This window comes from Cervus elaphus, chromosome 23 (assembly GCF_910594005.1).
Source record: "Cervus elaphus chromosome 23, mCerEla1.1, whole genome shotgun sequence".
In the NCBI taxonomy this organism is placed as follows: domain Eukaryota; kingdom Metazoa; phylum Chordata; class Mammalia; order Artiodactyla; family Cervidae; genus Cervus; species Cervus elaphus.
The window spans coordinates 23,041,636-23,058,906 of NC_057837.1; the positions used below are offsets into that span (position 1 = coordinate 23,041,636).

At 34.1% G+C, this 17,271-nt stretch overlaps 1 protein-coding gene across 1 annotated transcript in view; it reads right to left on the reverse strand.

The window, feature by feature from the left end:
* DNAJC1 (DnaJ heat shock protein family (Hsp40) member C1) overlaps nt 1-17,271 on the reverse strand; it is a 191,057-nt gene that overhangs the window by 116,613 nt on the left and 57,173 nt on the right. Inside the window, exons 2-5 of the mRNA XM_043884619.1 lie at nt 7,907-8,008; nt 7,374-7,420; nt 991-1,156; nt 46-143 (exon numbers count right to left, since the gene is read on the reverse strand). Coding sequence (XP_043740554.1) covers nt 46-143; nt 991-1,156; nt 7,374-7,420; nt 7,907-8,008 — 413 coding nt within the window. The remainder of the gene's footprint in view (nt 1-45; nt 144-990; nt 1,157-7,373; nt 7,421-7,906; nt 8,009-17,271) is intronic.

A 17,271-nucleotide genomic window follows, 5' to 3' on the forward strand; every position in this document is an offset into this window, starting at 1 on the left:
ATTTTAAAACAATTTCGAATTATAAACATGTTTTCATGTTCCCACCTTTCATTTTTTTCTGAAGCACCAAGTTTTGATACATCCACAGTCTTGCTGCCTGTCTTTTTCTTCTTTTCTCTCTTTTTTCTACTGAGCAGTTCATCCTTAATGTGGAAAAAATTATGGTTACAGGTTATCATTAACATGTACTCTTCAAATGTTATCAAGAGTCTTCTGTGAAGGGTAAACATTATAGAAGAACATTTATGCAAATGTATGTAGGGTCCAACATGATTAAGTAAAATCATCAATCTTTAACAATAACTGTTGTCATGGTATCCAGTCCTTAAACACACATGAAGTTCAGCACTGTCAGTCATGTGTATCTCCATAGCAATCAAAGTTTTCTAAGAAGAGAAGGCATTCAACTTACTTTTTCTCATTCATCCAACTTTAATAATGTCACTTCAAAAAGAATGAGTAAACAGATGCTAATTCATGAATACTGATAAATATGTTTCTCTTTAGCATATAAATAAAAGCTCACGGCAGGCAGAACAAACTATGTAATAGTGAATCAGTCTAACAAAAATGTAAAAATTTTTTAACCAATTTATCTCTGAAATTATAAAATTATACTCATTTCAAATTTTACTGAGTTAAAAGCTTTTAAAATAATCATTCTAAATCATTTTGCATAAAAAACATGTATATCTAGAAGGTGACAATAAGGAAAACATAGCTTTACCTTCTAATTTTCAGCTTGATATTTACACCTTAACAAAATTTTTTAACAAACTCAAAATGACTCATTTTTAAAAGGAAACATTTTCTTCTTATGTCATGGGTTCTTGAAATAGAAACATCAAATACTAAATGTTGAGTACAAAAGTACTAGAATAAAGAATATATATAAGAAAGCTGAAATTTTTATCAGTTGAAAAAATAAATGTCTAAAATTCCATATAAAATTAAGGAGGCTAGGTCACTTGATTTATTACCAGTACTTACCAGTTGTTTTTCCAGGTAGATTGACCAAACCACAGCATAATGACCCACTGTGAGAATAATGAACAAAAGTAATGCCAGCTCAGCATTGCTCATTTTTCTCACCCGCCTGTAGTAGAATACAGGCTGTCGCCAATCTGGAAGTCCATTGATCAGAATATCATCATACCTAAAGGAGCAAATAGAACAGTTTTTCATACGGAGTTTAAAAATAAAAGCAAACAACGTTATTTGTATCAATACTTAAAAAGAGGAAAGAGAAAAGAATTTCTCCAAAATATATAACATTTATACAGACTATCTGCATTACAATGGCCTGTAAATCAAAACATTGCATTCAATCATACACAATCTTCGAAAAGGCACTCAGTGATATACCCAGGATCTGATATACAGATCTTGTGTTTTTAAACACTCCAACGACATGACTCCTGGAATGACATCCAGACTCAAGGAGCCTTATAGTCCACCTCTCCATCACAGGCTGCAGTGAGGCCCCACCATGAAAGTCAGTGACAAAAGGAAGGATCTCAATGGGAGAAAATCAAGACAAGAGCTCTATTTGCTTCCAAGAATTATATATTAATTGAATCACATTCAGGATAAATTTTCTAGTTAGTGCTTTTATTTGAATCTCAGTACGAGGGTTCAAGGTTGAAATATTTATAATTTTATCAAAGCTTCTTAAAGACATAAAAAGTCTATTTAAAAGGGGGACCTTTTAATTTTATGTTGCTCATGTTCTTTTTAAGAATTAAAAACAATACCAAATTAGCAGGAGATGTGGAAACAACCAATTTCTCAATAAAACTGTTTATTTGTAAACATTTAGGTGGCAGTTTCCTCACATTTTTGTCTTTGCTGAAAGGGAAGAACATAACAAATTTCCTAGTAATTCATTTTAAATCAACTTTCTTTAGAATAAAATTTCAACTGAATTTAAATTTACCCATCAGACATTATGGAGGCAAATATTTTTAACGTTAAAAATAAGGAGTAACATTTATGACTGTAAAACTCAAAATGGTCTCATGCAAATACTGTATGTTCAAAACACACAACTTGTTAATCTTAGTTGAACACAACTCATTAAATATTCTAATCACACTATTTCCAGAATTAAATCTTCACTGAAAGGCCTAATTTGGTGCAACACATTGACCAAAATATTTTAATTAAAAATATTCTGAGTTAGTCGCAGGCCTAATTACAGGAATAGAAATAGGGCCTATATTGTCAGGCAGGTCAGTAGAACTCAGTAGTAGGTTTTTCTCAAGTAAATTGACCGATCTACGAATAATAGCGCAGCTGCTAAACTGCCAGTCTTGACATGTAAATCAATTTAAATGCAACAACTGCAGTAGCTACTTTGATAGTTATTAAATTGATACCTTGGAGATATGCTTAAAAAAATAAAGCAGAGCATTTATTACAGGCAACTTCTTTTTTCAGTAGAAAAATAGTGGTTATAAATTCAAAATATATTTTATTGGACTATCTAGAAAACCTGACTTTTAGGATCAACTTAGATTATTAAAAATAACAGCAGATCAGAATAACCAATGTTCAAAGCAAAGGACATCAGTGGTACTAAACTCTTAAAGGCAGGCAAACTTTATAGTATACAAGAATCTGGTAATTAAAATATGATTATGTAGTAGCTGACCCAAAGTTTGATGTTAAATATTCTTTTTCAATATTTATATAGCAATTTTTGAACACAAATAAATATATAACATGATTTCATCAAAAGTTATCATTCCTGTCCTTCAAAATTTATGTTTAAATCTATTGCTAAAAAGTGACTCTTTAAATTACCAACATATTGGCAAAAACGGTTTCAAGTGATATAACGTAAGATCACAATATCTGAATGAAGTCCAATAAAGAAAGGCCTGAATTTATTCTAAAATCTACATTCTACTTCAGATTTGTTGAGGAAAAAAAGGGGAATATAATTATTTTCAGCTAATCTCTCCCAGGAAATAACTTCAAGTAAAAAGTGTGGCTATTAATATAAACAACATCTAAGAAAGCGGTGACAGTTCCCTAAGAGCATTACCGTTAAACTTGTTTTAGATCTAAACAGTATTAGAAGAAAACCCAGCTAAACTCATAGCTGTGAATCTTGTATCAAATATTTTATCACCATTGAAATGCTATGTATCTGTTAACAGCTACTATTTTCTACCCCACATATAAATTGTATTTAGTGCACAGCTAAATTCAAGACAGCAGAATCTCATGCACTGAACACATTAAACAAAACTAGATATTTACTAGGCTATGTCTGCCACTCTAAACAACAGTTTCTAAGGATTAAGCTTAGAATCAATGCTCTATTGATTTTACTATCAATGAACATTATGGCTCACACGACTGGCCATTTTAAGGGAAGATAGCTTCTATTATAGTTCACTTTTTAGAGTATATGGTGTTAAAAGATAAATCACTGCTTTCCTGAAACACTGAAAAAATAAAGATATCCTTAAAATACAAAGACAATATATTCATAAGTTATTTAAGAAAAAATGTGTTGACAAAACAAAGTATCACTGTTATTCCTTTTCTATATCTAACACATAATACTGTTAAAATAATTAAGCTCATATAAACTGCTCTTAACAATTTGTTAAAACCAGATTAAGAATGTACACACATATGAATATTGTAAGAAAATACAAAAGTAAATTTCTTTGATGAAAATACCACTAATGTAAAAAAGATATGAAACTATAAAGGCATCATTTTAGAAATTAAAAATATTAACTGATCTATTCCATACATCCAACATATAGCCTAATAAATGTTTATTTCATTTGATTTTCTAAAATATATATGATAAACATAATAATGGTTATATAATCATTAGTGAGTTCCATTCTATAGTCATCAAATGACTATATTCAATTCACCAAATATATTTAGCCAAATATAAACATAAAAAGCAAATCGAAAAATGTTTAAATTCCAAGAAAAATTATGTAAATTATTAGTATGCTTTGAAATATAAAATAGTAACTATGAAATTAAAATAGAAAACAGGTATATTATATAAATAAATATTCAAATAATTCTAGCATTTGCCTAAATTGTGAATCTCTCACTGTAAAAAGTTTGAATCTTTAGCTTAAAAGAATAACATCCTCTATTTAGGCCACATTTTGAACCTGAGTAAAAACTGTACAAAGATCATAAATAGGAAACAAGCTTAAATTAATTGATCTTTCCTTTATAAAATATATATATGCGCCAAAAGTTGTGGTACACAGCACTTCCATTCAACTTTTACAAATATATACCATAAAATAGACCCAAAAAACTAAGTTGCACAAGCAAGTTACCAAAAGAATTTTAAAACAGATTTTAAATACAAGTAAATGTCCTAATATTACTAAAACACAATCTAGTGTATGTATGTAGTGCTTAGGATCGTCTCGGTACTTTGTTCCAGCTAACACTGGCTACAGCTTATGAGGCAGAACATAACTGAGCTGCTATTTCCTAAAATAAGGAAGTTACTTAAGGAGTTTCAAAAGACTTCTTTACTAATTTCCCTTATACTAACCAGGAAAACTTGTTTTTTCATGCTGTAGTCTATGTCTTTAGAAGAAAAAATGTCTTAGAAGTTTACTCCCAGTAACACTCCTAAGAATCTACCCAAGAGAAATGAAAAGCATTTGTTCAGAGACTTCTGTGTGAGTATTCACAACAGCATTGTTAGTCATAGCCAAAAATCGGAAATGATCTCAATGTCTATCAGTTGATGAATGGATAAATGAAAGTGGAATGTGGAATACTATTCAGCAATAAAGAAGAATGAGCTACTGGTATATGCTACAATATGGGCGTACCTCAAAAATATGTTGATAATAGGAAGAAGCCAGATACAAAATACTACTAGATGATTTAATTAATATGAAAAAACACATTTACAGTCACATAAAGGAGATCAGTGATTGCCTGGGGTTGGGAACAGAATGGTAAGTGACTGCAAATGGGCTTGAGGGAGTGTTTTGAAGGTAATGTTCTAAAACTGGTTGTGGTAGTCTGCACAACTCTGTAAATTCATTAAAAATCATGGATTTGTACACTTAAAATAAGTTAACTGTTACGGTATGCAAATTATACCTAAATAAGGCTGTTTAAAAAATAAACTTTGCCTGTTCCTTAAAAAAGAAAAAAAAGGTAAGCTATTATTTTATCTGCTTCATTGTTATTCCCTTTCCTACTAAAATTTTTTAAATGAGGCTGCTTTCAGTGAAAAGACAATTATTTATTTATTTATTTATTTATTCTTGCCTATTTATTTATTATTTTTTTTTGTCATACATTGATATGAATCAGCCATAGATATACGTGTAAGACAATTATTTATAAGGGAAATAAATAAGTCCATTACAGTTCCTGGAAAGTTACACACTTAAAAGCACTTATTAATAAATATTTATAATAAATGATTGCAATACCAAAGAGCATTTGTTAATATCACTATAAGACAATTTTCTTTCAAAAGATAAAACTGTGCTTTTTTTTTTCTAAAGGAATTATAAACATTAGGTAATTATAGAGATGCATTTCTCCTATAAGTTTAAATACTCATAGGTCACCTGGCCTCAGGCGCAAGCTTTGGAAGAGTGATTCTCGCTTGATTAGTTACGACTTTTGCCTCAAGGAAAACCAGTTACCAGAGAGTTACTTGTGCCTCAAGGGGTATAACTACTACCGCTGTTTGTGTAACTGTCAGATCCATTTTTTCCTACCAACACTCTACAATAAATGCAAAGGGAACTAATCCTAAAAAGAAAATGTTTGATGAATCTGTGTTAATGAAGAAACAATTTATACATGAGAAGTGATTTGTTCTGAAAAGATATAAATAATTTCGGTAATTGAAAGAAATTGTTACAAAGTTTACTGACTTAAAATAACAACAAACAAAAAAACAAAATCTGATGCCAGAGATGCAGGGAGACTAAATAAAGCTATCTTTACAGACACATTCTTGATGTGTGAAACACAACTAGGGGCTCAGTGAGAGAAACCAACTAGAAAATATGCACAGAATGACCAACACTTCTTTCAACACGCTTCTAGGACTCTTTCAACACTATGGATTATCTCAAACCAGAGGAATGTCTGCTATGGTATCTGGACCAATGCCAGCCCTTGTTATAAAGCAAAGAACACTTCAAGAGAATATCCTGAGTACCTTGCTTTGCAATCTGACAAACTGAGGTATTCAAATTAAACTGTTAAAGATGAGAACCAAGAGTGGGAGCAGACACTGTAGGATACAGAATAATTCCAGGTAACACATCTGAAGAAAGATTCAGAATGTCACATTGCATAACGTTTTGGATTTTCTCTAAGATATACTAGCTTTAATAGAGTAATATTTTCGAACTGCAGAGGGTAGCTCAGTAGTGTCTCATGAAACCAATTTAGCAGACCACAATCAGCATTGTTACTAAAAAGAAAAAAGAACAGTCTAGACTAGCCTAGAATAGAAAAATAAAATATGTCTTTCACACACAATAAGAAGTGTTCTGTGACATTTTTGTTTCTGTTGTGTCTGTATGTCCTGAAGCATGATGCAAAATGTATTTCTTACCATGAGTCTGACTTAAAGAACTCTGAAACCTGTCATAGTAGTGTCTACATACCACACATTTGGAAGAACAGAGGAAAGGGTTTCTGTGCAAGCTCCTAAGTCATTAGCATTTAAACCACTGTAAAATCTATTACTACTCTTCTGAAAGGCACCCAGAGACATCTCAAAGAGAGGGTGCTGCCTCCTGTCTGACGTTCAACCCTAAACACAGAGTCGCTGGAGGAGAGTAAGAGAAGGGATGGAGGCAAAAGAAACAGGAGAAAGAAGCAAATATTTTTCTTCTACTCCTATCTTCTACTTACACAAGTCTGCTCTCTCACTCACAAGTTAGGTTTATTATTTTGAATATGAGGAAACACTGAGAAAAGGTAGTAACTTGAATATCTCTGGTCGCCTAATTGCAAAACATTTAAGAAACTGAGGGGGGACAGACCCCCAAGCACAGATAGGAGCAATTACTGATATATCAAAAATGAATAGGCATTTGTTTGAAGTCAAGTGGTATTCGAATTTTCCAGGGCATAGATACTCATGTTAAAAATATTAGCTAATGAAGGCATGATCCTGAAGTCTCTAAGTACTGAATTAACCTAGTGAATATTTTCAGTAGAAATTAACTCCACTCTAAATATATGTTTTAAAAACAATGCATTTCTTGAAAGGAACGAAAATAAAATTACTAACACAATAAAATCTTTAATGAGACAATTCTTTTCTTTATAAACAGACATCAAAGTATAACATCTTAATTGAAAAGCAGATGAACACTCACCTCTGCCTTCGTTCATCGTCCTTTAAAACCTCATAAATGGCCACCAACTAGATAAAACAGGAGCATCACGTTAAAAATACTTTCACCTATAAGAAATCATTTAGGAAGACAGACACACTATAATGCACATGCAAAAAGCCCATGCACTCAGTGAACAGATAAAATCTTAATTATAAGTACCATTCTATGGTTTTGGTAGCACCTTAAGAGGTTAAAAAAGGCTTGATACCAAAATATATCTTTGCAAAAGATGCAAAAGTAATAATTATCTTAACACGTGCTTTTTAAAATTGCAATTTAAAGAAAGAAAATTATGACAATTATGACTCCCCCCAGAACTGAGATTCTAATATAAAAAATGCTGGTAAAAGTGTTATTTTTTTTAAAAAACTGAATAAATATGTATGCATAACATGTCTAAACTACAATCTCATTTTAAATGGAAACATTCTACATATAGGTTACTGTTTTTACCATAAACATTTATTGATAAATCACCACAAAAATATATAACAGCAGCATATTTCACTTACTTGTCTAAACTGAGTTTCTGCATTTTCATCTTTATTCTTGTCTGGATGCAGAGTTAGTGAAAGCTTACGATATGCTTTTCTAATGTCTGCAGATGAAGCATCCTGGATGTAGTTGGGGGGGGGAGGGAGGGGAAAAACACAAAGCAAACTTTGTCAGAAAAAGAAATTCCCAGAACCTTGTTAAGATCTGAGAAGACAGCCAACCAAATGCAGGACCCCAGGCAATGTAATTTGAGCAATCAGTCTAACAACCAGGCTATGCAACTAGCCTGACCCACATGACTGAACAATTATTCAATCTAATTTGGCTCTCCTCTTAACTTTTCATTACCATACATTCATTTAAAGAAGACAGTATTTGGCAAAACTTTTCAAACACTTGCCTTCCTAAAATTAACCAATAAATCTTTTTCAGTAATTAAGAGATCAAAAAGAAACAAATTAAAAATTAATACATCCGTGTGCCTTCAAAGAAGGTCTTTATTTATTTGAGAATCTTAAAGCCAATGTCTGAAGCCCAGGCTTACCATATGTGGTTCCCTCATTGTTATTTATATTGAATTTACCATGAAGCAGCCACCTATGGAATCTCAATTTCAACATGTCAAAAAGTATGCCTATTTGAAGTCAGTTAAATTTGCATTTACCCAAAATAATTATAATTAGAAATAGTTATGTATATTATCCTCAACTTTTTAAAGTACGTTTCAGGGTATCTTCAATAGTGTCCAGTTTCCACAGTCTGGTTTGCAGAAATAAATTTGCCCACTATTTATGTGCTATTAACATAGTTTAAATATATTTTAAAAGGACAGCTGAGGAAGAGTACTTTGGATTAAATGAGTATTAAAATTGCACTTTATGTAATCCTGTCCTGTTTGTATATATAAACTCAGAGAACACCATTTTACATAGCTAGTTTAAAAAAAAAAATACATGAAAACAACAACACACTGTTAAGTATAAAACTTGGTCTCCATTAAGTTTAAAATTTATTCTAAACACTACCACATTCATAGAGAGGCAAAATGAGACTAAAGTTGCTTATTAACTTTTATCTTGTTTTACAAATGAATATTTGTTCAATTAATTCATAAAACTGATATACTAAAAAGTTCAAATGACTAAAAAAACAAACATAACAAAAGTCCATGTTCCTGGAACTAAATAGCTGTGAATTAAACAGAGCTGGAGCAAGCCAAAGTGAGACTATAATCAGTCTGTCAAGCTCTCTTTTATAAACCATTACTTTCATTACCAGTTTTCTGGGACTGTTGCTCCAGGCCACCACTCTAAAGTTTCAACTTAGGTGTGAATATTTTTCTGACTCATGGAGGGTTGATGAGCTAAAAAATTAGCAGAGTAAGTTTTGCAGGTAATATAATTTCCATTCTCACAAGCTCAATGGAATTGTTGTGTTCTTTATATTTGAACGATAGCTAATAAGTAGTAGAAAAGAATGATTATTTTTTTCTGAAACTGTGATGGAGATTCTGTCGAGCAAAGTGGTCAAATGTCAAATGAATGCTCATTGTCTAACTGGGGCTTTAATTTTAGATTTTATTAATTGGGACTATATCATAGAGGAACTGCAAAAGTAGGTTTCTTACAAAATAAGATTTAATGTATTTGCTTATGTTACAAAATTAATACATGCTCATTACAGAACACCTATGACTTACTAACACTCACCTAAGACCCAGTCTTGCCAACCTGACTCCAATCCTCCAGTTTTCTGCTACAGTATACACCCTAAGTATAAATGTGACCAGATGGCTCTCCTATTTCAAACTCTTCAGTAACTCCCAAGAACCTTCATCATTTGTCTTATCCAGTATTTTTAACTTTGTATTGCACCATCTTGATCCATCTTCCTGGTCCCCCAAATCATCACACAATAAGATCCTGTTCCCCAACCTTATGTTTTTGTTTTGCATCCAGCTGTAGATACCGCAGTTCTCTCCCGACGTTGGATTGGGCCTCTCAGGCTGCACAGAAATACTGCCTATTTTTCTCGTGAGAATCTGCCCCATAATTTATTTCACCAATAAGCTTCACCCTAAGTAGACAGAACTGAAAAACTCAGTTTTCCCTATCTAAAAGATATGCTCTAGAGAAGCTGCATCTCAGACTAGCTTATGCATGTGTTCAGTTCAGTTCAGTTGCTCAGTCGTGCCCGACTCTTTGCGACCCCATGAATTGTAGCACGCCAGGCCTCCCTGTCCGTCACCAACTCCCAGAGTTTACTCAAACTCATGTCCAACAAGTCGGTGGTGCCATTCAGCCATCCCATCCTCTGTCATCCCCTTCTCCTCCTGCCCCCAATCCCTCCCAGCATCAGGGTCTTTTCCAATGAGTCAACTCTGCGCATGAGGTGGCCAAAGTATTGGAGTTTCAGCTTCAGCATCAGTCCTTCCAATGAACACCCAGGATTGATGTCCTTTAGGATGGACTGGTTGGATCTCCTTGCAGTCCAAGGGACTCTCAAGAGTCTTCTCCAACACCATAGTTCAAAAGCATCAATTTTTTGGCACTCAGCTTTCTTCACAGTCCAACTCTCACATCCACACATGACCACTGGAAAAACCACAGCTTTGACCAGATGGACCTTTGTTGGCAAAATAATGCCTCTGCTTTTTAATATGCTATCTAGGTTGGTCATAACTTTCCTTCCAAGGAGTAAGTGGCTTTTAATTTCATGGCTGCAGTCACCATCTGCAGTGATTTTGGAGCCCAAAAAAATAGAGTCTGACACTGTTTCCACTGTCTCCCCATCTATTTCCCATGAGGTGATGGGACCAGATGCCATGATCTTAGTTTTCTGAATGTTAAGCTTTAAGCCAACTTTTTCACTCTCTTCTTTTACATTCATCAAGAGGCTCTTTAGTTCCTCTTCACTTTCTGCCATAAGGGTGGTGTCATCTGCATATCTGAGGTTATTGATATTTCTCCCGGCAATCTTGATTCCAGCTTGTGCTTCTTCCAGCCCAGCGTTTCTCATGATGTACTCTGCATATAAGTTAAAGAAGCAGGGTGACAATACACAGCCTTGACGTACTCCTTTTCCTATTTGGAACCAGTCTGTTGTTCCATGTCCAGTTCTAACTGCTGCTTCCTGACCTGCATACAGGTTTCTCAAGAGGCAGCTGTTAGCAGGCCCATTTTTACTGACAAGGTAAATGAGGCAAAGAGAAGTTAAGTAACTTGCTCAATTCCAGACTGTGGGCAAGTAGGGGAAAACAGAATTCAAACCCAAAAAATATTGCATCAGAATCATAGCTCTCCATGTTGATTCTTAAGATTCAGTTAGTATGTTTCAGCTGACTCACTGCACAGGGGGCTACAGCTTTGGGGAAGGCAGTGAGAACAACTGCTACACTTCTACTGATCTGATAAACTATACAGAAAACATCCACACAACTACAATGTAAATATGGTTCACTGCAGTTTTAAAGGTTAATATCCTGATATATGCTGGCTTTTACAGAACATTTTACACCATATTTCTACTACAGACCCAAATGTTAGAACATTTATCTCACAAACACAATGAATGAGACCTTTTATCTCTCTGGTTTGCAGGGAATGGGTGAACTGGTCATCTTCAACACTGTTCACAGATCAGATCTACAGGATTCAATTCTTTTCCTTCTAAATGTGATATGGTGGTGTGTGTGTGTGTGTGTTTTGACAAGCTGGGTATGAATTATCTTAATACCTGGCTGACTTCTGTAAAAAACGGATATATGGTCATTCTTTTAAAAACAAAAATAAACTGCAAGGGCTTGTCCCTGTCCCTGAAAATAAACAGCAAATACCCTGGCAAAAACTGTCAGAATCAACCTTATATGCAAACCAGTCAAAGGATTCCAGTAATCAGTCAAGCACTCAGTCAAGGAAAAGTAGCTAATCCTCTGTAAGGGTCTTGAAGTTATCAATCTGAGTTATTGGTGTGGGTTTCTAGTGTGAAGAGTATGTAAAGTAGACTTTGTTCTAAAAGAACTGTGGTTGCTTGTTTAGGCTTATCTTTTGATTGCCTGACAGATTGCGTAAAGGGCTTACCTTTGTTTTTACCAAACTCTGATCTATCCCAGGACAGGCAGGCAACTGTTCAGGACATTTGTCAAAAACATTTAACAGCAAATTTATTAGCTGGTGTCAAATGAGGGAAGGGACTGCGGTTAGGCACACAATACACACATCAAAAAGCTAAGGAGAAAAGACTGGGAAGTGAGGTGCTTTGGGGAATATGGTATTTGAAGTGCTCCCACATATTCCTTGGAAACTAAACGACCAACATCTGTATGCCCAAAGTGGAGTACACAGTCAAAAAGACTTGAGAAGGCCCTAAATTCTCACTTCTGGCTGAAAGATTTTGAGGGGTTTTTATTTATTTTTTTTTTGCTTTTCGTTTCTTTCCTGTGCCAAATCATTGAGGAAATCTTTGCTGAATCATTATCTGATGCATAAGCTAATCAAACAGATCTTAGTGGCCACAAATGGCAAAGAATATACACTATACAAAATTAATTCAGAAAAATCACTAGACAAACAACATCAACCACAAGCAGCAAAAAGGCAAAAACCAAAGGAAGAAAAACAAAACAAACCTGGTGAGGTGAAGTAATCTAATTGCTGCTAAGTCGCTTCAGTCGTGTCCGACTCTGCGACCCCATAGACGGCAGCCCACCAGGCTCCTCTGTCCCTGGGATTCTCCAGGCAAGAATACTAGAGTGGGTTGCCATTTCCTTCCCCAATGCATGAAAGTGAAAAGTGAAAGTGAAGTCGCTCAGTCGTGCCCGACTCTTAGCGACCCCATGGACTGCAGCCCACCAGGTTCCTCCGTCCATGGGATTTTCCAGGCAAGAGTACTGGAATGGGCTGCCATTGCCTTCCCTGAAAATAATCTAATTACCATATTATATATTCAAAATATCCAGTATTCATTAAAAATTATGAAGGAGGCAAAGAAACAAGAAAGTATGGCCCACACACAGAAGAAAAGGAATAGAAATTGTCCCTTAAGATCAGACATTGGATTTACTAGAGAAGGACTTTAGATGAACTGTTTTAAACATGCTCAAGAGCACAAAGAACTAATAGAATAAGAATGCTGTCTCACCAAATTGAGAATACCAACAGAGAGAGAAATTTTAAAGGCAAAGAGAAAATCTGGACTTGAAAAACACAATAACTGAAATTTTAAAATTCACTAGAGAATTCCAAAGCAGAGAAAAAAATCTATGAACTTGAAGATACATCAATTGAGATTATCCAATATGAGGAGCAAGAAGAAGAAAAAAAAGTAAAGAAAAATGAATAGAGCCTAAAAGACCTGTGGGACACCACTACATATACCAACACACACATAATAAGAGTCCAAGAGGGAGACTAGAGAAGGCAAAAAAAAGAAAAGAAAAAAAAAAGGGAAAAAGACTGAAAACTAAACTTTTCAGTCATGAATAAAACACATGAATATACACACCCAAGAATTTCAACAAATCCTAAGTACACACAAAGTAATCCACACCTATGAACATTATACTCCAACTGTTCAAAGACAGAGAGAATCCTGAAAACAGCAGAGAGAAGTGACTCATTATGTACAAGGAATTCTCAGTAACACTAACATCTATTTCTCATCAGAAACCATGGAGGCTAGAAATTAACTGAATGACATATTCACAGTGCTCAAGAAAAAAAAATCTGTCAAACAAGAATTCTATATCCAGCAAAGCTATCCATCAAAAAGGAAAGAGAAATCAAGATATTCTAAGTAAACAAAAACTAGAGTTCACTGCTAGTAGTCTTAATCTACAAAAAGTACCACAGAGAGGCCTTTAGGCTGAAAGGAAATCATACTAGACAGTAACTTGATTCATACAAAGAAATAAAGAACACTGATAAAGATAACTATATAGATAAATATAAAAGTCAATATTCACGTATTTCTGTTTAGTAACTCCAATTTTTACATGATTTTTAAAACTACTAAAGCAATGATAAATCTATATCTTAAATAAAACAATAAAAAAAAAAAAACAATAATATATGTCCATAGGCATACATGTATAAAGATGTAATCTGTGACAATAACTATATGAGGAAGGAAAACACAGCTATTTAGGAGCCAATTTTTTAATGTGATTGAAACTAACTTGGTATTAATTCAAACTAGACTGCTACAAATTAATGTCAGTTATATAATCTCCATGGCAAATACTAAGACAATAAATCTATTTTAAAATCTAGATTTAAAATCTATTGTAAAAGAAAAAGCAAAGCAAATAATACACTAAGAATACTGTGAACAATTATGCCAAACAATTAGGAAACCCAGATAAAACAGACAAATTCCTAAAAACACACAAACTGACTCATAAAGAAATAGAAAAAGTGAACAGACCTATAATAAGTAAAGAGATTGATTAGTTAATAAAAACCAAAACCCAAAAAGAGCCCAAGTGCCTAAAAAGAAAAGCCTGAAACCTCAAAGCCAGATGACTGAACTCTGTCAAATATTTGAAGAAATCACAATCCTCTTTAAATTCTTCCAAAACATAGAGAGAAAGGAATGTTAACTTATTCTATGGGGCCCAGATACCAAGACCAGACAAATACCTCAAAAAACAAACAAACAAACAAACAAACAAACCTATAGACTAATATCCCTTATGAATGCTGATGCAAAATTCCTCAGCAAACTTCTAGTAAATTAAATCCAGCAGTATATAAAAAGGACTTACATACCATGACCAAGTAAGATTTATGCAATCAATTCAAAGGTGGTCATGGTATGAAAATCAATCAATATAATACATCATATTAATAAAATGAAGACCAAAACACCACATAATCATCTCAACTGATGCAGAAAAAGCATACCCAACACCATTTAGTAACAAACCACTCAACAAACCAGGACTCAAAACTTTCTGTAGTTGATAAAAGGTATCTATGAAAAAACCACAGCTAACTTCCTACTTAAATGGTGAAGTCTGAAACCTTTTCTTCAAGATCAATAATAAGAAGGATATTTGTTCTAGCTTGAGCAGTCAGTGGGGAAAAAGAAACAAAAGGAATTCAGATTGGAATGGAAGAATTAATACTACCTCTATTCACAGATGATATGTCCTGTATGTGGAAAATTCTAAAAAATCACAGGAAAAATATTAAGGCTAATAAATAAATTTATTAAATTGTAGGATACAAGGTCAATATATAAAAATCAGCTTTATTTCTATATACTAGCAATTAAAAAATCCAAAGATGAAATTTTAAGAACAAATCCTTGACAACAGCATCCAAATGAATTTAAAAAATTGGAATAGTCTAACAAAAGTGTAATGTTTGTACACTATGAACTATAAAACATCATTGAAAGAAATGAAAGATCTTAATAAATGGAGAGGCATCTATGTTCATGGACTGGAAGACAATATTGTTAAAGTGGCAATAATTCCAAAGTTGATCTACAGATTCAATGCAATCCCTATCAAAATCTTGCCTAGCATTTCTGCAGAAATTTACATACTAATCCTCAAATTCATAGGGAAATGTCGGGGCCGCCAAATAGCTACAATAACTTGAAAACAAATGTCCTAAAATAACTTGCAATAACTGGAAGTCACATGTCCTGACTTCAAAACTACAGTCATCAAGACAGTGTGGTTATGATGTAAGGACAGACAAATAGCTCAATGTAAGAATTCAGCACCCAGAAATAAACTTTCTCATCTACGGTCAATTCATTTTCAACAAGGTTGCCAAGATCATCCAGTAAAGAAGAGTCTTTTCAATAAATGCTGTTGATATAATTGGATATCCACAGGCAGAAAATAAAACTGGACCCTTACCTCACACTATATAAAAAATTAACTTGAAATGAGTCAAAGTCCCAAATATAACAGCTAAAACTATAATCCCTTAGGAGAAAACAGAGGTAAATCTATAAGACCTTGGAATACAACAGATTCTTAGCTATGACATAAGAATAATAGGCAACAAGAGAAAAAATTTACAAACTGTACTTAATCAGAATTTAAAACTTTGCAGTCCCCTGTGGCATTAGTGGTGAAGAACTCACAGGAGTTCTTCACAGGAGACATAAGAGACACAGGTTCAGTCACTGGGTTGGGAAGATCTCCTGGAGGAGGGCATGGCAACCCACTCCAGTATGCTTGCCTGAAGAATCCCATGGACAGAGGAGCCTGGTGGGCTGCAGTCCATGGGCGCAGAAAGAGTTGGACACGACTGAAGCGACTTTGCACACACACACATGCAAGTTCGGTGATTCCTTAAAACACACAGACACACACACAAAGAATTACTATACAACCTTGTAATTATATTCCTAGGTATTTATTGAAGAGAATGAAAACTGTTGTTCAAACAAAAGCTCGTACGCTAATGCTGACAGCAGTATTATTCACCAGCGGCCAAAAAGTAGAAACACCCCAGTGTCCACCATCTGATGAATGGACAAACAAAATCTGGTATAGGTATATCAAAATAATTAATATTACTCAAACATAAAAGGCATGAAGTACTTTATATGCTACACATGAATGAATCTTGAAAATACTCTGCTAAATGAAGAAAAGAAAAAAAGTGAAGTCGCTCAGTCATGTCCCACTCTTTACGACCCTGTGGACTGTAACCGACAAGGCTCCTCTATCCATGGGATTTTCCAGGCAAGAACACTGGAGTGGGTTGCCATTTCCTTCTCCAGGGGATCTTTCCAACCCAGGGATTGAACCCGGGTCTCCCGCATTGCAGGCAGACACTTTACCATCTGAGCCACCAAGGAAGCCGAATGAAGAAAAACCAGATGAAGAAAACCAAATGAAGAAAAACCAGACACAAAAAGCCACGTATTATATGATTTCATTTCAATTGTCCATTTGCCTTTTATGGACAAATCTATTGATACAGAAAGCATTTCAGTAGTTCCCAGGGCCTACAGAGAGAGGGGCACGGGGAGTGACTGCTTAATACACACGGAGTTTCTTCTGGGGCGATGAAAATGTTCTGTAATTAGATGGTTGCTGAACAACATGTGAATATACTAGAAGTCATGGGATTGTACACGTAAATGGTTAAAATGGTGAACTTTGTTTTGTGAATTATATCTCAGTTTTTAAAAATTGAAACAGTACTGAATTTTCTTTATTGCATGCTATGTGCTAGGCACTATTCTAGCCACTATATATGTTAATTCCCTTGAATTTTACAACCCTTGGTGACAGGTATAATTATCCTATTTTAATGAGGAAACTGGGACTTAAACTAAGGTTAAGTAATCTGTGAAAATGTTGCATAGGTACTAGGTGGCACAAATTTCCTGCCAGAAATTTAGTCTTACA